This window comes from Carcharhinus amblyrhynchos, chromosome 27 (genome assembly GCF_965287045.1).
Source record: "Carcharhinus amblyrhynchos chromosome 27, sCarAmb.v2.hapA, whole genome shotgun sequence".
NCBI lineage: Eukaryota > Metazoa > Chordata > Chondrichthyes > Carcharhiniformes > Carcharhinidae > Carcharhinus > Carcharhinus amblyrhynchos.
This window is the reverse complement of record NC_137350.1, coordinates 23,016,713-23,039,126: the sequence shown is the minus strand read 5'-3', so window position 1 is coordinate 23,039,126 and position 22,414 is coordinate 23,016,713. Positions and strand designations below refer to the sequence as shown.

Below are 22,414 nucleotides of genomic sequence, written 5' to 3'. Positions count from 1 at the left end.
TAAAGAGAACAATAGGTCTGGTCCAAAAGTTAAAATTCTAAATTACAGCAAGGCCAATTTTCAAGGTATTAGACAGAAACTTTCCAAAGTTGATTAGGGGAGTCTGTTGAAAGGCAAAGGAATGGCTGGTCAGTTGGAGGCTTTTAAAAGTATGTTAACCAGGGTTCAAGGAAAGCACACTCCTTTTAGAGTGAAGGACAAGGCTGGTAGAAGTAGGAAACCCTGGATGACTTGGGACATTGAGGCTCTGATCAAGAAGAAGAAGGAAGCACATGACATGGATAGGCAGCTGGGATCAAGTGGATCCCTTGAAGTTTATAAAGGGTGCAGGAGTAGAGTTAAGAGAGAAATCAGGAGGACAAAAAGGGGACATGAAATTGCTTTGGTGGATGAGACAAAGGAGAATCCAAAGAGCTTCTACAAATACATAGAAGGCAAAAGAGTAATAGGGAGAAAGTAGGGCCTCTTAAAGATCAACAAGTTACCTGTATGCAGATCAACAAGAGATGGGTGAGATCCTAAATGAATATTTCTCATTGGTATTTACTGTTGAGAAAGGCCTGAATGTTAAGGAACTTGGGGAAATAAACAGTGATATCTTAAGGAATGTACATATTACAGAGAAGGAGGTCTTAAAGTGCATTGAGGTAGATAAATCCCAGGACCTCATGAAGTGTATCCCAGGACATTGTGGGAGGCTAGGGAGGAAATAGCGGGTCCCCTAGCAGAGATATTTGAATCATTGACAGCCATAGGTGAGGTGCTTGAAGATTTGAATGTGGCAAATGTTGTGCTTTGTTTAAGAAGGGCTGCAGGGAAAAGTCTGGGAACTACTGGCCAGTTAGCCTAGCATCTCTAGTGGGTGAGTTGTTAGAAGGCATTCTGACAGGATCTGCAGGCATTTAGAGAGGCATGGATTGATGAGGGACAATCAGTATGGTTTTGAGTGGAAAATCATGTCTCACAATTTTGATTGCGTTTAGCAAGGCCTTTGACGAGGTACCGCATGGTAGTTTGTTGCATAAGGTTAAATCCCACAGGATCCAGGGTGAGGTGGCAAATGGATAAAAAATTGGCTTGATGACAGAAGACAGAGAGTGGCTGTAAAGGGTTGTTTTTGAAACTGGAGGTCTATGATCCACATTGTACCTCGGGGACCGATAATGGGTCCACGGTTATTTGTCATTTATGTTAGTGATTTGGATGAGAGTTTAGGAGGCACGGTTAGTAAGTTTGCAGATGACAGCAAGTTTGGTGGCATCGTGGAAAGTAAATAAGGCTACCCAGGATTGCAATGGGATCTTGATCAATTGGGCTAGTGGGTTGACGAATGACAGATGGAGTTTAATTTAGATAAATGCTAGGTGATGCATTTTAGTAGATCGAACCAGGGCAGGACTTATTCTGTTAATGGTAGGGCACTGGGGAGAGTTACAGAACAAAGAAACCTAAGCGTACACGTTCATAGCTACTTGAAAGAGGAGTCACAGGTGGACAGAGTGGTGGAGAAGGCATTCAACATGCTTGGCTTCATTGGTCAGAATGTTGAATACAGGAGTTGGGATGTATTGTTGAAGTTGTACAAGACATTGGTAAGGCCAGGCTTGGAATACAGTGTACAGTTATGATCACCCTATTATAGAAAGGATATTATTTATCCAGAAAGAGTGCAGGAAATGTTTACTAGGATGCTATGGGACTTGATGATTTGAGTTATAAGGAGAGGCTGGATAGACCGAAAGGTTTTCAACGTTGGAGGCTGAGGGTTTATTTTATAGAGGTTCATAAAATAATGAAGGGCATAAATCAGCTAGATAGTCAACTTCTTTTCCCAAAGGTAGGGGAGTATAAAACCAAAGGGCATAGGTTTAAGGTGGGAGGGGAAAGATATAAAATGGGGGCAATTTTTTTGCACAGAGGGTGGTGAGTGTCTGGAACAAGCTGCCATATGTAGTAATAGAGACGGGTACAATTTTGTCCTTTAAAAAGCATTTAGACAGTTACATGGGTAAGATGGGTATGGAGGGATATGGGCCAAATGTGGGCAACTGGGGCTAGCTTTGTGGGTTAATAAAAAGGGCAGCAAGGACAAGTAGGGCTGAATGGCTTGCTTCCATGCTGTAAACCTCTATGATCTCTATGACCTCTGATACACCATCTAGGGAACTAATCTGCACTCGCACCATATCATCACATGATCCTGTCAAACGCTCTAAATTGGAAGGAACTTAAGTAAACAAAAATCCATTAGTTCAACTTAAAATAAATATTTGCAAGGTTGAAATGATTATCTTGCTGTCCCAAAATCTGAACTGCATTCCTACCAGATATACCGACTTCCTGTAAAATAGAATTGAATTTTTCAACATTCCCCTTAAATATTAAAAAAACACATTTATGCTGCTGTACTGGATTTTGAGGTTGTGTCGCAACATAATAACTTGTAAAATGAAAGATCTTCAATAAAAATATTTATAAAAATACCTTCTGAAAGGGTGGAGAGAAAGGGGAAATATGATTTTCGGAGCATACTGGGAGAACACTTCTAAAGATAACACCCTCCCTTTCTTCCTACACACTTTATAAGACACATCACTCCTATCCACTATCCCCCTCCCTAAACTTCTCAATCCCTCCCCGTCCAAATATCTTGGACTTACTTGTCTCCAATATCTAGGGACCTTCTCCTTGGGTTTGCTTGCAAACCAAGCAATGCCTATGAATGCGCTCTTGCCAGGACTGTTGGAGTCGCCAGCGAGTCAGGTAGGCCAGCAGCTCCTGAGGGGTCCTCCTCAGTGGAGGACGGAAGTTTCCTCAGCCTACTTAGGCTACTCTCAATGCACTATGGCTGCGAGGTGTGCTGTTATTCAGCGAGTCGCTTCTATGTCAACTTTGTTTCTGGTGGGGTGGTGGGGGCGTGTGCGAGCCCTCTAAATGCTACCTGTAGTGTGCAGGGTGAAGTATAAACTTGAGTGATTTCTGCCTGGGTTAATTAGAGGAAAGCTGTCACGACAAGGCAGCAACTGCAGATCAATTTCCAACATCTTCCGATGGTTAGTGCTACTGTCTCTCAATGCCAGGGATCCAGGTTCAATTCCCAACTTGGGTCACTGTCTGCTGGAGTTTGCACATTTTCCCCGTGTCTGCATGGGTTTCCTCCAAATGCTCTGGTTTCCTCCCACAGTCCAAAGATGTGCGAGTTAGGCTGATTGACCATGCTAAATTGACCCTCACTGTCAGGGGACTAGCTGAGTAAATGCATGGGGATGGGGTAGGAGCGAGGTTGGTGCAGACTCAAAGGGCTAAATAGCTTTGGGTTGGGTCACCCCCATGCCTCCTTGGTGAGGGTAGTGTATTTCATGTGTGCTGCTTGTTGTTCGTAATGTTAATTTCAGAATCATTCCTTCAGTTCAATGTGAATCTATGTCAATAGAAGTAATTGGGTGGAATTCCTCCAGCTAATGGCAGGTTTTCCACGATGGATGTGGCTCACCATTGGCTGGCCAGATATTATTCCGGTCCCACCAACATCAAATGCAGTTTGTGTTGCTTGCCAGCCGCACTGCTGGGGGTCAACATCGGTGGGACCTGAAGATCCAGAAGGCAGGAAAGGGCCGGAACATTCAACCATTATTTCAGGATAAGGTCTTGGCCCATCAGGACTGAAGTGAGGAGAATTAGTTTTCACTTAAGGTGTTGTGAAATTCTTTGATTGAAATTCTCTTCACCAGAGAAGGCTCAGTAATCGATCAAGTTCAAGTCAAATGCTAATCGAGTTTTGAAAATTGAGGGAATAAAGAGATATCGAGATAGTCAGGGAAGCTGGAATTGAGACAGCTAATTGACCTTGATCATACTAAATGGTAAAGCGGGCTTGATGGGCTGAATAGGCTACTGCTCCCACTTATCTTCTTAGATACTTATTATTAACTGCTGATGATCAGACTGTAAGGAAAGATTTCTGTTCATCAAGAGTTGAGGTAAAGATGATTTATTTGATCAAACTGAGTGTTAAATTGTCTATAACATTGGTGTAAGTGTTAGATGAATAACTTGTATCTCAGACAAGGCGAATTTAGTTGTTAATTTGTATTCAATACTATTGTTTCCAAGTTGTTCTTATTCATAGTTGTGAGTGTCTCAGTGTTTGTTCATTAATAGCACCCTCTTCACTGGAGTGGGAGGATGAATGATTGGAGCTATGCTGGTGCAACTATCTCCTCTTTGTGGACAAGCTGAAAGTGCAACTGGATACAGGCTTCACTCATCTCAACACTCTAACCCATCGGAGCGTTCAACTGCAGTCCAGTAATAAAGTAGGTTAGGGTAGAATAGAATAAAGTAAAATAGAATCCCCACAGTGCAGGAGGCCATTCAACCCATCGAGCCTGCACTGAGAACAATCCCACCAAGGCCTGTAACTCTGCTAATCCCGCTGGCACTAAGGGGCAATTCAGCATGGCCAATCTACCCAACCCACACATTTTTGGGAGTGTGGGAGGAAACTGGAGCACCTAGAGGAAACTCATGCAGACACGGGGAGAACATGCAAACTCCACACAGAGTCACCCAAGGCCAGGATTGAACTCAGATCCCTGGTACTGTGGGGCAGCAGTGCTAACCACTGTGCCGCCCACAAAGGTTATGCAAGAGGATTGGAAGCTGATGCTGTCCCCCACATTGACAACACATCTATATTTTTGTCGATTCTGTTGGTGAATGGGGGTGGGGGAGAGGGTGCTAAGGAGGGGAAGGCTATCGGGGAATGGAGTGGGCCTGAGTGGGTGCCTGAGGGGGGAGGGGCCCTCAGTGGGGTGCATGAGGGGGGGAGGGACTCTCACCGGGATGCCTGAGAGGAGGGGAGGCAGGCTGAGTGAGGTTGGGTTACCCTCATGCCTGAACTGCAGTGTGGAGGACGGGGGTAAAGGCGGGGGGAGGGGATGTCCCACGATATGAGTGGTGGGGGGAGGCTTCCCTATCTTCTAAAGGGTTGGTAGTACTCCCTGGACCTTCTGAGTCCAGCACACCATTGGCCCCCGCTTATGCGGAGCACATGTATACTTTAACACGAGGAGTATTCGCAATAAGGTGGATGAACTTGCAGCGTGGATCAGTACCTGGAACTTTGATGTTGTGGCCATTTCAGAGACATGGATAGAGCAGGGTCAGGAATGGTTGTTGCAGATTCCGGGGTTCAAATGCTTCAGTCGGAGTAGAGAAGGAGGTAGAAGGGGGGGAGGGGTAGCATTATTAGTCAAGGATTGTATCACAGTGTCAGAGAGGAAGTTTGATGAGGACTTGTCTGTTGAGGTAGTATGGGCTGAGATTAGAAATAGGAGAGGAGAGGTCATCCTGTTGGGAGTCTTTTATAGACCTCCTAAAAGTTCTAGAGAGTGTAAGGAAATTTGTACTCAATATGTAAGCATGTTAGTACTTAGAGAATTTGTACTGAACAATTGTACCTAAACTGGGTATGAAATATGGAATCACGGATAGTATTAGAGTGTCTTCCTTGAAGTAGAATTAGGATGGGTAAGTAGAATTGGGATGGGTAATCAAGTATAGTTGATAAGTAAGTAACCTAACATAATCAAGTGTAGCAAATGTGATCAGAGCAGGAGACCCAGAGAAGTAGTATAGCAGTTACTTATTAGCAAATGCAAACAGCAGTCACTTGGGGAGACAATGGGTACTATACAGCTGTCCAGCTTAATATATGATTGTAACAAGCAAGAAAGAATAAAGTGAGCATGTTTTTCTTCACATTCGGCCTAAGTCAGCTAAACCACTATTGTTGTACAAGCAGAGTCGTAAAGATAAGGGCAAAGGATGTAACTACCATGGTTTCGAGAGGAAAAGAGACGTAACAATGGGTGACCAATCTCAAGCAAGGTAAATAAGGGGTCAGTACAGAAACAATGGTGGCTAAACGAGGTCGCATTGTAAAAGCGAGATAAGAATCTTGAGATATGGAGCTGAAATGTGCATAAAAAGACTGTAAGCCGAGGGCTCTGTGGAGTGTTCCGGACCTCCCAGCTTTATTCTCTTGTACTGGAAAATAAAGTCTACTGCTTGGAAGATTACAACTCAGACTCTCTGTTTCAATCGGGTTAAATAAGTTGTCGTCTTGGGGAACCACGACAAAATTGGCGCTGCGAGCAGGGTGTTGTGGGAGACCGCCCGGAAAATAGCATCTGGAAGGAGTAGCAGAGACGGTGGTCCGACTGGGGCTGGACATCCCAAAGCCGGCATTCTGACAGCAAGGTGAGCAGACTTATATTGCATGTAAATCCTTGTTGTCGGAAAAAGGGATCTCGAGGCCCTGCGCACCCGGCTCTCTGCTGGTCCTGGATCTCCCCAACCCAAAGAACATCCTGCATAGGTAAAGCTAAATTGGGAAAAACATTTTGAGAGACTGAGTCTGATCTGAAGGGTAGAGTTTTGCATGCAAAGCGCGCTGCGAATACTGTATTGTCTGTGAATGGGTAAAAAGCGCGACGCAAAAAGAACCGAACGCTAATTGATGCAACTAGGTTAAGTCAAGCGGTTTGGAGCGGGATTCCAGGTTACGACTTGCCCAAGGAGAGTAAGTGTAGGAAGGCCTGCCAGTCCGAACCTACCCAGGACCTCGGGGAAAAGACGTCAACCGAGAGGGAGAGAGATCTGTGAGAGATTGCTCTCTTACCTAATACGGTAGTTAAAACTAAGGGGAGAAGGCGAGCGGTTGGAGTAAAGGGAGTGAAAGACGGATTAGTTTAAAACAGCAGCAGGGAGAGTAGAAATAAAGGGGGACTCGGAACACACTAGGAGTAAGAATTGACAATTCGGGAAACGACGTTAACAAAGCCTCCTAGTGGTGAAATCGGTGCCTCCTAGTGGTGAAATCGGTGTACTCACTTAAAAAGGGAGGGACAGTTAGGGGAGTGAGAAAACGAACAAAAACGGAAGCGACACTGGATTGGGAAAAGATCACACATATAACTAACTTAGAAGAGGTAAAAAGTGAGTGGCCATATGTAAACTGGGAAGGAATAGCAGGTAGGAATTGGATAGACAAAATAAAATTGGAAACCTTAGAAAAACTAGTAAAGGGATCTGATCGGTATAGGGTATTTATACATATAGATGAGCAGGTGAAAACCTACTATCCTCTAGCCCGGGAAAGAAAGATAGTGCCAGGACAGGGGGCTACGGGGAAGTGGATATCGGAACCCCGGTTAGAGTTACAAATACTGGCAGGGGAGTCGCAAGGGATAAGTGAACGGGGGACCGAGCCTGGAAAAACAGTACACCGAGTGATAATAACTATAATACCAAACTCTGACGAATTAAGCAATAAAGATCACGGCAGCGAGACGAGAGTACAAATAATGGCAAGCAAAGCTAAAACACCAGTGGAAATACTAGGGGATAAGTTCCCAGCCCTCAGAGGGGATATAGCACATATCTCTAAAAAATGGGCTAAAAGAACAAGTAAGACAAATACACAGTGGCCGGAGGAAGGCACCTGGTGCATAGAGAGGTGTGAGGATCAGAAGGGAATGATAAAGAACTATAAAATCAAGGATAGATCGAGCAAAAGAAGGGAGAAGCGAGAAAAAGAGTTAGAGATATTAGCGTTATTTGAAGAAGAAGGGAGAGAGAGAAGAAGGGCATGGGGGAGGGGTAGGATGCTAATGCCAGTCCAGACTCAGGAAAAGAAGGAGCTGGAAGACCCAAACGTAGCCCCACCCCCATACCTGGAAGGGTCAAATCCCGTAGGATTGTACCCAGTTATATCAGGTACAATGAATTTTGAGGAAGAGTTTGACGTGAAGCAAATGACAAAGGAACAGTGGGCACAGAAGGAGGAAGAAAGGAGACAAGGTATTGAGGAAGAGACTAAGAGGATGGAAGAAAACCTGGATGGGTTAATTCAAAGGAGGAAGCAGTTAGAGGCAGAAGTAAACGTGGTAGATCTTTTTGAATGGGCAAAAAAGGTAATAGAAGGAGAAGGAGACAAGAGGCACGAAAGAAGAGGGACTGGGGCCAGGAAAGAATGCGAGCAGAAAATGAGAGAGGATCTCCACGAATGTGAAAGTGAGATATCACAAGAAAAGATAGAAGGAAAGAGAGTCGGAGTGAGGAAAGAGGAAAAAGAGAAAGAAAGAAACACAGAGGAAAAATGCTGGGAAGTACAAAGAGGGGGTGACAGACGAAAGTTTGGGAGAGCATGGACATGGAAGCACCCAGAGAGAGAAAGAATAGAGGAAGGGATGGAAGGAGGGACAGAAGAAAGTAGTGAAGAGGAGGAGAGACAGTCAGTGTTAGGGGGACGAAGAAAATCAATGCGGAAAAGACACCAACCTGTAAAATATCCAGCAGTGGATCAAAGAGAGAAAGGGGTGTTCCCGGTGATTCTGAAGGGTGGCAGACTGCAATATATCCCTTGGTCAGGTCAGGACCTGCCTAATTTAATTAACGAATTACCCAATATTTTGGACGGAGCCGGAAGGTGGATTGGACAGCTGGAGGCTGGAATGGTGGGAAAGAGGATGGCGCTGGGTGACATCAAAGCCCTCTTGACAAAGGTGCTGGGAATGGACCAAATGGCTGAGGTGATGAGACGTGCAGCCATCCCAACCGCAGCCTATGACCCGGATGTGGATGGAACACTAATGGATCCATACCGCCACGACATTTGGCAAGCACTAAGGGATATGTACCCCAATCGGATGGATATAAAAACTCTGAGAGGGGAACCGTTGGGTGAGGAAGAGAATGCGGCCGTGTACATAGAAAACCAATTAAGAAGGTGGAGAAGGGACACGGAGAGGGACATTCTAACAGATCCACTAACCAACTCCCTGTTCCGAGCCGCAATCCTAGAAGGCCTGCCGACTTCAGCTAAGGCAAGACTGGAAGAAGTGGTGGGCCTGGATTCGAAAAACTACCGAGAGTTTGTGGATTATGTTGCCCATGCAGTGGAGAGACACCGCAGGGAGGAAAAAAATGCAGACAAACAGTTGAAGGAGATACAACGCAAACTCCTGCAAGCCCAGCTGGAAGAAATTAAAAGTAAGGAAAAGCTGAAAGTGAAAGAAGACCCCACACCCAAGAAAATAGCACCGATGGTGGTGAACCAAAAGACAGAGGAAATACCTGCACCGATGCTAGGGAGAAACGGAGATGGAGGCCAGCCCATCATAACCTACAACATTTCTGCCTTCCCGCTGTCCATGAACCCAGGAGGCTATGGCTTAAATTATCAAAACCCTTATGCTCCACAAAATCAGACTGACTGGAATAGAAATGGGAAAGGACAAGGAGGTGGTAGGCCACCCTATCAGAACCAGAGAGGACAGGGACAGGGAAATCAGCAGCTTCTAAGGCAGGGACCGCCGCCTGGCCCTCCAGGCGTATGCTGGGGGTGCGGGGAAGCAGGACATATAAAAAGAAACTGCCCACAGAACTCTTACAGGCAGGGAGAAAACCAGCAGCAGATAGGCCAGCAAATGCCGTTGAATAACACTCCCGTGCTGCAGGGACCTGTGAATTTTCAGAGCTCCCTATAGGGGGGCCCTGAGAACCCTGAAATGGTAGGACAGTACGTACAAATAACAGATACAGCAGATCAGGAACCCATAATTGGGGTTAGAGTAGGAGGGGTTGAGGTCCCCATGATGATAGACACCGGCGCCACGTGTACGTGCATACAAACAAAATATGCGAATCACCTACCATTATCAAACCAGTTTGTGAAAACTGTGGGGTTCTCGGGGAAAGTAACGTTAACTCAGATGACAACGCCGGTACCTGTCACCATTGGAAGCAAAACTACTCATGTACCTATATTAGTGTGTGATAGAATGCCATTAAATTTATTAGGAAGAGATGCAATCCTAGGTTTAGGACTAAGATTAGAATGTACAGAACAAGGAATTGATTTGACGGGAGTGTATTTACTTGGAGTACCAGGAAAGGAAGGGGTTAATGTGTACTGGTTGGGAGACATAGAGGAGCAAGTTAAAAAACAGGTATGGGAAGTTTGGGGGGAGCTGATAGACACTTGGGCTCCACAAGCTGAATGGCCAAGAACAGAATGGCATAGCACAATGATATTTGATAAGGAACAGAAATCTGAGATACAGGAGAAATGGGAAAAGGAGGCAGGACGAGAACAGGAGATAAGGTCAGAGAGTATTTTAGTTGGGCCAGAGGGAGCGGCCCTCACGGTCGTGAGGGATGAATGGGTTAACAAATGGTTCTCTGTGTCTGGGTCGGAACCACATGTTACATTAAAAGTGAATCCGGGACACAGATCAAAAGACCTAGGACCAATGGTACTGAGGGCACGGGAATTAGAATTTGTTCAGACAGACAACGTAGATGTTTGGATATCCACTAATGGACAAATGATAAAAATAATTTTGGATGATAAGATACTTGGGAAACCAAAGCAGGTAAAGATAGAGTTAGAAACCGGAGAGCAAGAACAGGAGTGGAGAGAAGGTCTAGAAAGAGATTTGAATTCCATCCCACAGGAGCTATGGTCCAGACAGGACACGGATGTGGGAAGGGTCAAAAACGCTAGTCCAGTGGAGGTTAGACTAAAGACCGGACGACAAGGACCTTACAGACCACAGTATCCGATTAAGGCAGAAGCAATTGAGGGAAATATCGGAAGGACAAAAAAGAATAGCTTTACAGCAGATAGAAGCGGTATTAAAGGTTTCAAAACCACAGACAGTAGGGCAGATGATGACACTTTTGGGAATGACGGGATTCAGTTCGGAATGGGTTGAAAGTTATGCAGAAAAGACACAGGCACTACGGAAAATAATGAAAGAGGCGGGATGTGAAGAGTTAAAAGCCAAACTAAGATGGGATAAAGATGCTTCAGACGCATTTGAGAATATAAAGAAGGAAATGGCACAGGCACCAGCATTGGCTTTACCAACCTATGACAAACCTTTTGACTTATTTGTGAGTAACAGAGAAGCAGGATTTGCTACAGCAGTGTTAATGCAGGAGAATTGCAAGGGCAGACGAAGGCAGGCTGTAGCATATTACAGCACCAAGCTAGACGACGTAGCAATGGGGTATCCTCCTTGCTATCAAGGTCTGGCAGCAGCTTGGTGGGCATACGAAAAGGCAGCCACAGTCACAATGGGGTATGGAATTGGCTGGACAATATGTTAGGAAGATGGGGGGCCTGGTTTGCTAAAGCTGGAGTTGTGACAGCCATGACAATAACCATCCTGGGATTAATATTTTGCTGTTTTTTTACCTGTCCTGAGATCTCTCCTTGCTAGATTGGCAGTGCGACAAATGGTGACACAAGTGACAAGCAACCCACGTTTGGGAGGGACAACTAAGGAATGGGGAAACATTGAACTGCCCCCGCTGGATGAATTCACAATGACCCTGGTCGAAATTGAAACCTGTCAGTTTGCGAAATAGCTGCACTAGTGGAGGATCGTTCTACAACCTCACCGATGCCTACGGAGACCAAGAGACTTAGTCTGTACACAGGAATCAGTCTTTTTCCCTTCCCTAGACAAGGGTGGGAAGGTTTTTGGCTGATGACTGTTAGGGGCAGGCAATCTGGGGGAGCAACCTAAAAATCAGGACTTTTGCTAGACAAGCCATGATAAGACTAGAATGGGGACATTGATCCCTGACCAAAGTACTTGGCTCCCCCACGTTGCCTACAAGTGTGATTAAATATGTGCATGTGAACAGGGTCAAACAAGGGGGACTATCTGAGCTGGCCTTGGTAATTGGGATGAGACTAGGGGATAGTCTCAAAGGGGGGATATGTAAGGAAATTTGTACTCAATATGTAAGCATGTTAGTACTTAGAGAATTTGTACTGAACAATTGTACCTAAACTGGGTATGAAATATGGAATCACGGATAGTATTAGAGTGTCTTCCTTGAAGTAGAATTAGGATGGGTAAGTAGAATTGGGATGGGTAATCAAGTATAGTTGATAAGTAAGTAACCTAACATAATCAAGTGTAGCAAATGTGATCAGAGCAGGAGACCCAGAGAAGTAGTATAGCAGTTACTTATTAGCAAATGCAAACAGCAGTCACTTGGGGAGACAATGGGTACTATACAGCTGTCCAGCTTAATATATGATTGTAACAAGCAAGAAAGAATAAAGTGAGCATGTTTTTCTTCACATTCGGCCTAAGTCAGCTAAACCACTATTGTTGTACAAGCAGAGTCGTAAAGATAAGGGCAAAGGATGTAACTACCATGGTTTCGAGAGGAAAAGAGACGTAACAATGGGTGACCAATCTCAAGCAAGGTAAATAAGGGGTCAGTACAGAAACAATGGTGGCTAAACGAGGTCGCATTGTAAAAGCGAGATAAGAATCTTGAGATATGGAGCTGAAATGTGCATAAAAAGACTGTAAGCCGAGGGCTCTGTGGAGTGTTCCGGACCTCCCAGCTTTATTCTCTTGTACTGGAAAATAAAGTCTACTGCTTGGAAGATTACAACTCAGACTCTCTGTTTCAATCGGGTTAAATAAGTTGTCGTCTTGGGGAACCACGACAAGAGGTTGAGGAAAGGATTGCGGAGACAATCCTGGATAGGAGTGTAAGTAATAGGGTAATTGTTATGGGGGACTTTAACTTTACTAATATTGATTGGAATAGCTATAGCTCTAGCTCGTTAGAGGGGTCAGTTTTTGCACAAAGCGTGCAGGAAGGTTTTTTGACTCAGTATGTAGATAGACCGACTAGAGGTGAGGCTATATTGGATTTGGTGTTGGGAAATGAGCCAGACCAGGTGTTAGACTTGGAAGTTGGTGTGCATTTTGGTGATAGTGACCACAATTCGGTTACGTTCACCTTAGTGATGGAAAAGGATAGGCATGAACCTTGGGACAGTAGTTTTAGCTGGGGGAAGGGTAATTATGAGGCTATTAGGAGAGAATTAGGAAGCATAGGTTGGACTAGGAGACTACAGGGGCTGGGAACGTCCGAAATGTGGAGTTTTTTCAAGGAGCAGCTACTGTGAGTCCTTGATATGTATGTCCCTGTCAGGCAAGGAGGAAATGGTCGAGCTAGGGAACTGTGGTGCGCTAAAAAAGTTGTTTCGCTGGTTAAAAGGAAAAAGGCTTATGTCAGGATGAGACTTGAGGGCTCAGGTAGTGCACTGGAAAGCTTTAGATTGGCTAGGAGGGAGTTAAAGAGTGAGTTAAGAAGAGCTAAAAGAGGACACAAGAAGACTTTGGCTGATAGGATTAAGGAGAATCCTCAGGCGTTCTATAGATATGTTAAGAACAGAAGATTGGTTAGGGCAAGATTAGGGCCAGTTAGAGACAGCAGTGGGAAGTTATGTGTGGAACCGGAAGAGATTGGAGAGGCATTGAACCAATATTTCTCTTCGGTATTCACGCAGGGAGACATAAATGTAGCTGTGGAGAACACTGGGTTACAGGGTTATAAACTGGATAGTATTGCAGTTGATAAGGAGGATGTGCTAGATATTCTTGAGGGTTTGAAAATAGATAAGTCCCCTGGGCCGGACGGGATTTACCCTAGGATTCTCTGGGAGGCAAGAGAGGCGAGTGCAGAGCCTCTGGCTCTGATCTTCAGGTCGTCGTTGGTCACAGGTATAGTGCCAGAGGATTGGAGGATAGCAAATGTTGTCCCATTGTTTAAGAAGGGGAACAGAGACTTCCCCGGGAATTATAGACCGGTGAGTCTTACTTCTGTTATGGGCAAGGTTTTAGAAAAAATTATTCGGGATAGGATTTATAGTTATTTAGAGAGTAATGAATTGATTGGAGATAGTCAGCACGGTTTTGTGAAGGGTAGGTTGTGCCTTACTAACCTTATTGAGTTTTTTGAGAAAGTGACCAAAGAGGTGGATGGGGGTAAGGCAGTTGACATGGTATATATGGACTTTAGTAAGGCGTTTGATAAGGTTCACCATGGAAGGCTTCTGCAGAAAATGCAGATGTATGGGATTGGGGGTGATTTAGTTAATTGGATCAGGAATTGGCTAGCAGATAGGAGATAGAGGGTGGTGGTTGATGGAAAGTATTCGTCGTGGAGTTCGGTTACAAGTGGTGTGCCTCAGGAATCTGTTTTGGGGCCACTGCTGTTTGTAATTTTTATAAATGATCTGGATGAGGGTATAGTTGGGTGGATCAGTAAATTTGCTGATGACACCAAAGTTGGAGGAGTGGTAGATAGTGAAGAGGGGTGTCATAGTTCACAGAGAGACTTGGACAAGTTGCAGAGCTGGGCCGAGAGGTGGCAGATGGAGTTTAATGCGGAAAAGTGTGAGGTAATTCACTTTGGCGGGATTAACAGATGTGTAGAGTATAGGGCTAATGGTAGGACTCTGAATAGTGCTGATGAACAGAGGGATCTAGGTGTATGTGTACATAGATCCCTGAAAGTTGGGAATCAAGTAGATAAGGTAGTTAGGAAGGCATACGATGTCTTGGCATTTATTGGTAGGGGGATTGAATTTAGGAGCTGCAACGTCATGTTGCAACTGTACAAAACTCTGGTGCGTCCGCACTTGGAGTATTGTGTGCAGTTCTGGTCCCCACATTATAGGAAGGATGTGGAGGCATTGGAGAGGGTGCAGAGGAGGTTTACCAGGATGTTGCCTGGTATGGAGGGAAGGTCCTATGAGGAGAGACTGAGGGATTTGGGATTGTTTTCGTTAGAAAGAAGGCGGCTAAGAGGGGACCTTATTGAAACATATAAGATGATTAGAGGTTTAGATAGGGTGGACAGTGATAGCCTTTTTCCTCGGATAGAGAAAGCTAGCATGAGGGGCCATAGCTTTAAATTAAGGGGTGGTAGTTATAGGACGGATGTCAGAGGTAGGTTCTTTACCCAGAGGGTGGTGAGGGATTGGAATGCCCTGCCTGCTGCAGTTGTTGATGCGCCTAGTTTGGGGGCGTTTAAGAGATCCGTGGATAGGTTTATGGATGGAAAGGGATTGGTTTAGGTTAGAGGGTCATTGCTTTTTTAATTGGTCGGCGCAACATCGTGGACCGAAGAGCCTGTTCTGCGCTGCAATGTTCTATGTTCTATGTAAGCCCCACACTCTGTGCTCGAAAGACTGGAGGGGCTGATTGTGGACAAGTCCCCAGGACCGGATGGAATGCATCCAAGGGTGCTGAAAGAAATGGCGGAGGTGATAGTGGATGCCTTGGTGGTTATTTTCCAGACGTCGCTGGATTCCGGGGAAGTGCCGGAAGATTGGAAAACGGCTAATGTTACGCCGTTGTTTAAGAAGGGTGCCAGGCAAAAGGCGGGGAATTATAGGCCGGTTAGTTTAACGTCTGTGGTAGGTAAAATGTTAGAATCCGTCATTAAGGAGGAAATTGCGAGGCATCTTGAAGGGAATTGCTTGATAGAGCAGACGCAGCACGGTTTCATTAAAGGGAAGTCGTGTCTGACAAATTTACTGGAGTTCTATGAGGATGTGTCTAGGGCGGTGGATAGAGGAGAGCCGGTGGATGTGGTCTTTCTGGATTTTCAGAACGTGTTTGACAAAGTACCTCACAAGAGGTTATTGCAGAAGGTTGAGGGACATGGAGTTGGTGGTAGGGTGTTAGCGTGGATAGAGGATTGGTTGTCAAATAGGAGGCAGAGAGTGGGGGTCAACGGGTGCTATTCGGATTGGCGGATGGTGACTAGTGGAGTGCCCCAGGGGTCGGTGCTGGGGCCTCAGCTTTTTACCATTTATATAGATGATCTGGAGGAGGGAACCGAGTGCAGGGTGTCGAAATTTGCTGATGACACCAAGATTGGGGGAACGGCAAATTGTGCGGAGGGTGTGGAGAGTCTGCAGAAGGATCTAGATAGGCTGGGCGAATGGGCCAGGAAATGGCAAATGGAATTTAATGTTGGCAAGTATGAGGTGGTCCACTTTGGTAGGAAGAATGGTAGGAAGGACTATTACTTACGGGGCGAAAAACTGCAGCAGGCGACGGTGCAGAGGGACCTCGGGGTCCTTGTGCATGAGTCGCAAAAACCCAGCTTGCAGGTGCAGCAGGTGGTCAGGAAGGCGAATGGGATGCTGGCCTTCATAGCGAGGGGGATTGAATATAAAAGTAGGGAGGTCTTGCTGCAGCTGTATAGGGCATTGGTGAGGCCGCAACTGGAGTACTGTGTGCAGTTTTGGGCGCTGCACCTGCGCAAAGATATTTTGGCCTTGGAGGGAGTGCAGAGGAGGTTTACTAGGCTGATACCGGAGTTGAGGGGGTTGAGCTATGAGGAGAGGCTGAATAAACTAGGCTTGTACTCGTTAGAGTTTAGAAGAATGAAGGGAGATCTCATTGAGACATATAAGATGATGAATGGGATGGATAGGATAGAGGTGGAGAGACTCTTCACGCTCAGAAAGGACAGTCGGACTAGGGGGCACAGCCTCAAGATAAAGGGGGGGCGGTTTAGAACGGAGTTGAGGAGGAACTTCTTCACTCAAAGGGTGGTGAATCTCTGGAATTCTCTGCCCGTTGAAGTGGTGGAGGCTGCCTCGCTAAATATTTTTAAGACGTGGGCTGATGGGTTTTTGATAAGAGAGGGGATTAAGTGTTATGGGGAGAGGGCGGGAAAGTGGAACTGAGCCACAACAGATCAGCCATGATCTTATTGAATGGCGGGGCAGGCTCGAAGGGCTAGATGGCCTACTCATAAGAACATAAGAACATAAGAAATAGGAGCAGGAGTAGGCCATCTAGCCCTTCGAGCCTGCCCCGCCATTCAATAAGATCATGGCTGATCTGTCGTGGCTCAGTTCCACTTTCCCGCCCTCTCCCCATAACCCTTAATCCCCTCTCTTATCAAGAACCCATCAACCCGCTTCTTAAAAATATTTAGCGAGGCAGCCTCCACCACTTCAACGGGCAGAGAATTCCAGAGATTCACCACCCTTTGAGTGAAGAAGTTCCTCCTCAACTCCGTTCTAAACCGCCCCCCCTTTATCTTGAGGCTGTGCCCCCTAGTCCTACTGCTCCTACTCCTACTCCTGCTCCTATTTCTTATGTTCTTATGTTCCTGCTGCGGGCTGGGTAAACAACCTGTCAAACTCACTGATAAAATCCAAGTTAGTGTGTTTGCATAATTATCAGGTTGCCACCCAGTGTGGGGCGGGTGTTTGTCTAACCAGGGCTTTATAATAGCTGCTTTGCAAGCGTGGCACATGTTAAAGCAGAGGGTGAGGGAGTGTTTGTGTGTCACATGACCATCCTGTGGCCTGCTAGGATGAAGTGCACAGTCACTTATCGGTGTGACTGTGCCGTTTCTAGTTGAAGGGAACCTCGAGTGTTAGCCAAGGAGAGAGTTGGCAGAACTAGACCTCTCTCTGTGTTGAGTTTGTTTATCGATAGTTTATTTTCCCTTCAATAAATCACCGATGTGATTTATGGCTTTATCATCATGCTACTTACCCTACAATAGCTGCAATGGCTTCTCACCCTTTTGTACTGTATTCCATTTGCATTGGATGAATAACCCATTTTGCTAGTTTTCGACAGCATTGATAAAGATGACATTTTTAGGAGTGAATTGTGACGAGACTAGCTTTTGAATGATTGAAGGAAGATTGATAAATGTTACGAATTGAAGCTCTTTTTTCGAGTTAACAGGCAAAGGCTTCCATTTTTTGCCATTTTCACAAGATAGGATTGCTGCTAATGATGCTGAGAGAATTAGATTCTGCACTTTCACATTTTTACAAATGTAACAGCATCAAGAAAATACTAAAGGTAATGAAGTCAAATTTGTGTCAATGGGAATTCCTCAGCTTGCAGAAGTTGATGATTGGGGTTTTCCCCCTCAGGTGCCCCACTCAGGCCCCCTTTCCCCCTCAGACCACCCACTCAGGACCCCCTCCCCCTTATATCCCCACTCAGCTAACACCCCCCCACCGACAATCCACCCCTCCTCCCTCCCCCCCAACTCAGGCACTCTCAGACCACTCACTCAGGCTCCCCTCACCACCTAATATCCCTCACTCAGCCTCTCTTCCCCCAATCCACCCCCATCCGCACTCAGGCCCTCTCCCCCCTCAGGCCCTCTCCCCCAATCCACCCCCACCCCCCATATCCCTCACTCAGCTCTCTTTCCCCCGTCCATCCCCCACTCAGGCCCTCTTCCCCCTCAGATTCTCCACTCAGGACCCCTCCTTCCTCAGACCACCCACACAAGCCCCCAGAACTCACCGACTTCTGACTCATCCACTCATATCAACAGCACAACTGTGATTAATTGAAATATATTAGACTTAAGCTTTGACAAAATTCTTTAAAATTTTATGAACTTTCTGTGGACATTTCTGAGTGATTTTGATGGAATTTGCTTCCCACAATTTGGTGTTTCAGGCTTTTAAAAAGTAATCAAATACAAATGGCATAAAGATGAGCTTTGAAGACTATAGGATATGTAGCTCTTGAGCTAATTTGAAGTTTTTTTGGGCAGAAGAGGTGAGAGGTCGGCAGAAATTCCAATCCACTGAGGTAAGAAAGCTGCTTCGTACTTAAATATCTTTAGAAATGGTGATTCTGGCAAAGTGAAGTTTGTGAGGTAAATTGTCTCCCCACCTGCCAGGTAACCAGCCCAAAAACCAAATGTCCCTACTGTCATTATAGTGTGGTTACAATGAGCAAGGATAGCAATGTCATTGGCCGGACTGGATAGCTTTGGATCATCTGAAAAGAAAACATCTCCTTTGGAACTATTGATGTTCTGCTTACTCCAATCCATCCCGGTACACGTCACTGCAAAGACAACGTTTTTATATTTATTTCGGGAGTAAGCCATTGCTGTGTCTAAATATTTCTTATCAGCTATGACTCCTTTCCATATATCTGGCATGACATGTACGTAATCTCCCCTTCGAACATGCACACCGACATACGTCACATTCTTTCGCTCCCCTCTCATGTGTCTAAGGAATGCATTGGCCTGGTCTTTGATGGAGGCATGAAAGGTGAACTCGTGGAGAATTTCCTCTCGGATGTGATGGTAAAAGGTCCAGGAACACGGGTATCCTGAGAGCATAACATAATCTCCTGGGATACTGCGGTACTGATCCTCCATCCAGTCATTGAGATGATATTCTTTCCATGACATTATATATCTATCATCATCACGGAGGGTTGGTCGGGTAATTTTGAAGACTGGGGACAGATAACTGGCCATGGCAGGCAAGATGTACGCTTGGCACCCATTTAATTTTGCCAATGCGTACAATGTTGCGTACTCCCCCATCTGGTTGCCGAGTCACCCATCAGATTTAAATGTGCAAATTCCTTTTGATTTAGTTCCAATTAGCGACTTTCCATGCTGTTGATGTGAGTGAATGAGTGGGAAGTCTGAGGGTTCTGGGGGCTGAGTAGTGGATATGAGGGTGACTAGGGGCCTGAGTGGGTAGTCTGAGGAAGGAGGGGTCCTGAGTGGGGAATCTGAGAGTGGAGAGGGCCTAAGTAGGGGATGGACTAGTTCCATTCCAGTGACTTTCTCAGTTCCATTTTCCAATTTCATGATTACATTTTCAAACGGTCGGGGATATTTGGCTGCTGCATTTTCGTATCTGAACCATGCCCAGTATAGGATAGCTCCTACGCAGCACAATAATAAACAAGTTGTCAGCAGCTTGCTTTGCTGAACACAAAGATTACTGAAAAGATCCATCTCCACAGACTCCTTACATTGTCACTTTACGTTTCCTCAATTCAGGAAGGATAATCTGGAAAATTGAAGTATAGAAACCACAAAAAATCATTTCCATGGACTCCATGATGAAATTAAACAATTCTTAAAGATTTGCTGATGGATCATTTCATTGTGCACAAACTGGTTTTGAAAGATGCATGTGACACAGTATAGATATAATTGACAGCATGATAATTTAATGTAGACAGATATAAGATAACAGGATAGATGGGTCATGAAAATTTCCCCCCTTTGTTTTGCATCATATGGAGAGTTTGAGACAGTACCATTCCAGTATTGAAAATGAATTATTAGTGTCACAAGCAAGCTTACATCAGCACTGCAATCATTACTGTGAAAATCCCTTAGTCGCCACACTCCGGCGCCTGTTCGGGTACACTGAAGGAGAACTTAGCATGGCCAATGCGCCTAGCGTCTTTTGGATTGTGGGAGGAAACTGGAGCGGCCAGAAGAAGCACATGCAGACACAGGGAGAATATGCAGACTCCTCACAGGCAGTCACCTGAGGCTGGAATTGAAACCGGATCCCTAGCACTGTGAAGCAGCAGTGCTAACCACTGTGGCACTGTGTGGCCTGTGCTGTGTTGATGCACATACCATTGAAATAAACAGAACAGTCCCTGATTTTATCATGGGGTTAATGGATCATAGCCAGGGCACTAGTCGGAGAGGCCATTTAATCACAAGACTACGTTGCCTGTGAACTGCGCTGAGCCTATTCATTCATTTCACGTGAAGGCTGAAATTTTCCAACCACTCACACCAGCGGGATTTTCCCATCCCGCTGCAGCAAACAGGGATTTAGCTTGTTGCCAAATTCTTCATCTTCACTGTGGCGTGAACGATGAGATCGCATCTAAAATCCTTGCAATGTATTACAAGGAATTTACAGCTGAGAATCAGGCCGTTTGGCCCACCAGATCTGTTTGACAGCGCAAAGGTTGCTTATGTGATATGAATGTATTTTTTTTTTGTTTACTTTATTCCAAATCCAATCAAGTCAAATTAAAGCCAATTCAGAGTCCCAACAAGTTGAGACATTCCCGATCCAAGCTGACAAGACAGGGCTCTCACCTCCTGTCTTGGGCTTGATCTACATGATCCAAGCTGATTGGAGTAGGTGTAGCTCCTCCTCCAAGGCTTGATCTAATTTGCATCTCAGCCAAAAGGCCCAGATGCCGCTTTAAAAAATTGCTTCAAATGAAGCTGAAATGTAACCTAATGACTTCAATCAAGTACAGCATGTCGATACTACACTTGATCTTAGCCAAAAGGCCGAGAAGCGATTGCTGTTCTTAATTTTGCCGCATGCAGTATTTCTTTGGGAAAATAGTTACTCGTGAAAATTAAGGATGTCCTCATAACTCTTTAAGTTTGAAGGCAGAAAGGGTTGTCTTTATTTGTTCACTTTGCCTTTATGGTGGCACAATATATTCTCCCTTACAGTCTGAAGCTTAACAGGAACTTTAAGGAACGTTAATGATTTACAACGCAAATACAGAACTGGTCCTGTTGGCTTCTGTCACTTTAGCTTGGTACAGTTATTAATGCTGTTAAAAAGGAACTACGTTTTCACATTTTTCACGACTTGATACTACACTAATTTAAATCAACAATTCAAATGAAATCAAATGAAAAATCAAAAAGAAAAATCAAAATGCTGGAAATCTGAAATAAAAATAGAAAGTGCCACAAATACTCAGCATGTTAGAGATGTTTTACTGCAATTGTATAAGGCAATGGTGAGGCCACACCAGGAGTATTGTGTGCAGTTTTAGTGTTCTTATCTGTGGAAGGATGGTCTTGCTATAGAGTGAGTACACCAAAGGTTTGCTAGTTTGATTCCTGGCGTGGCAGGACCGTCATATGATTAGTGATCAAGTCAGTTCGAATTGTATTCACTGGAATTTAAGAGAATGAGAGGGGATCTCATAGAAACTTATAAAATTCTAACAGAGTTAGACAGAGTAGATTCAGAGAGAATATTCCCAACGGCAGGGAAGTCTGGAACTAGGGCTCATAGTTTGAGGATAGAACTGAGGTGAGGAGAAAATTCTTCACCTAGAGAGTGTTGAATGTGTGGAATTTATTACCACAGAAAATAATTGAGGCCAAACCATTGTGTGATTGCAGGAAGAAATTTGATATAGCTCTTGGGGCTAAAGAGATCAAGGAATATGGGGGTAAGGTGGGATCAGGATATTGATTTTAATGATCAACCATGATCATGATGAATGGCGGAGCAGCTCGAAGGGTCAGATGGTCTACTCCTGTTTCCAGATTCTATGTTATCTTTGTTACGGTGGGGAAAGAAATAGGATGCGATCTCACCATCCTTTCACACATGTGGCGGCAAGCCAAATCTCTGTTCATTGCAGCAGGTTGGGAAAATTCTACTGGCGTTAATGGTTGAAAGTTTCCAGCCACAGCATTAACAGGTAAATTTGATACACTTTGGTGATGGCGGTGTCTGTTCTGGATGCGATTGGCTCACTGACAACCATCACTTGATGTCCTGCCCACAATTGGAAACATCTCTGTGCCTACCCTACCAGAACCCGTTGTAATCTTAAAGACCTCTGATGAGCGCCAGGTCTGTGATTCACTAACTGTGGGACTGGGCTGTGTAATTCAATAGTATATTTGAAAGGTGCTCAATATTGAGCAAACTGAGGCTGGAATTGAACCTGGATTCCTGACACTGTGA

The 22,414-nt window shown here is 45.0% G+C and overlaps 1 protein-coding gene and 1 non-coding gene across 2 annotated transcripts; both read right to left on the bottom strand.

The window, feature by feature from the left end:
• Positions 1-18,426: 18,426 nt before the first annotated feature.
• LOC145359016 (galactoside alpha-(1,2)-fucosyltransferase 2-like) lies at positions 18,427-19,515 on the bottom strand. The gene is given in 1 exon segment (XM_080213370.1): positions 18,427-19,515. A coding segment is annotated over 1 exon segment (1,089 nt).
• A 1,287-nt stretch (positions 19,516-20,802) lies between these two features.
• LOC145359354 (U2 spliceosomal RNA) lies at positions 20,803-20,994 on the bottom strand. The gene has a single exon (XR_013889568.1). It is a non-coding gene; the product is annotated as a U2 spliceosomal RNA (small nuclear RNA).
• Positions 20,995-22,414: the final 1,420 nt, after the last annotated feature.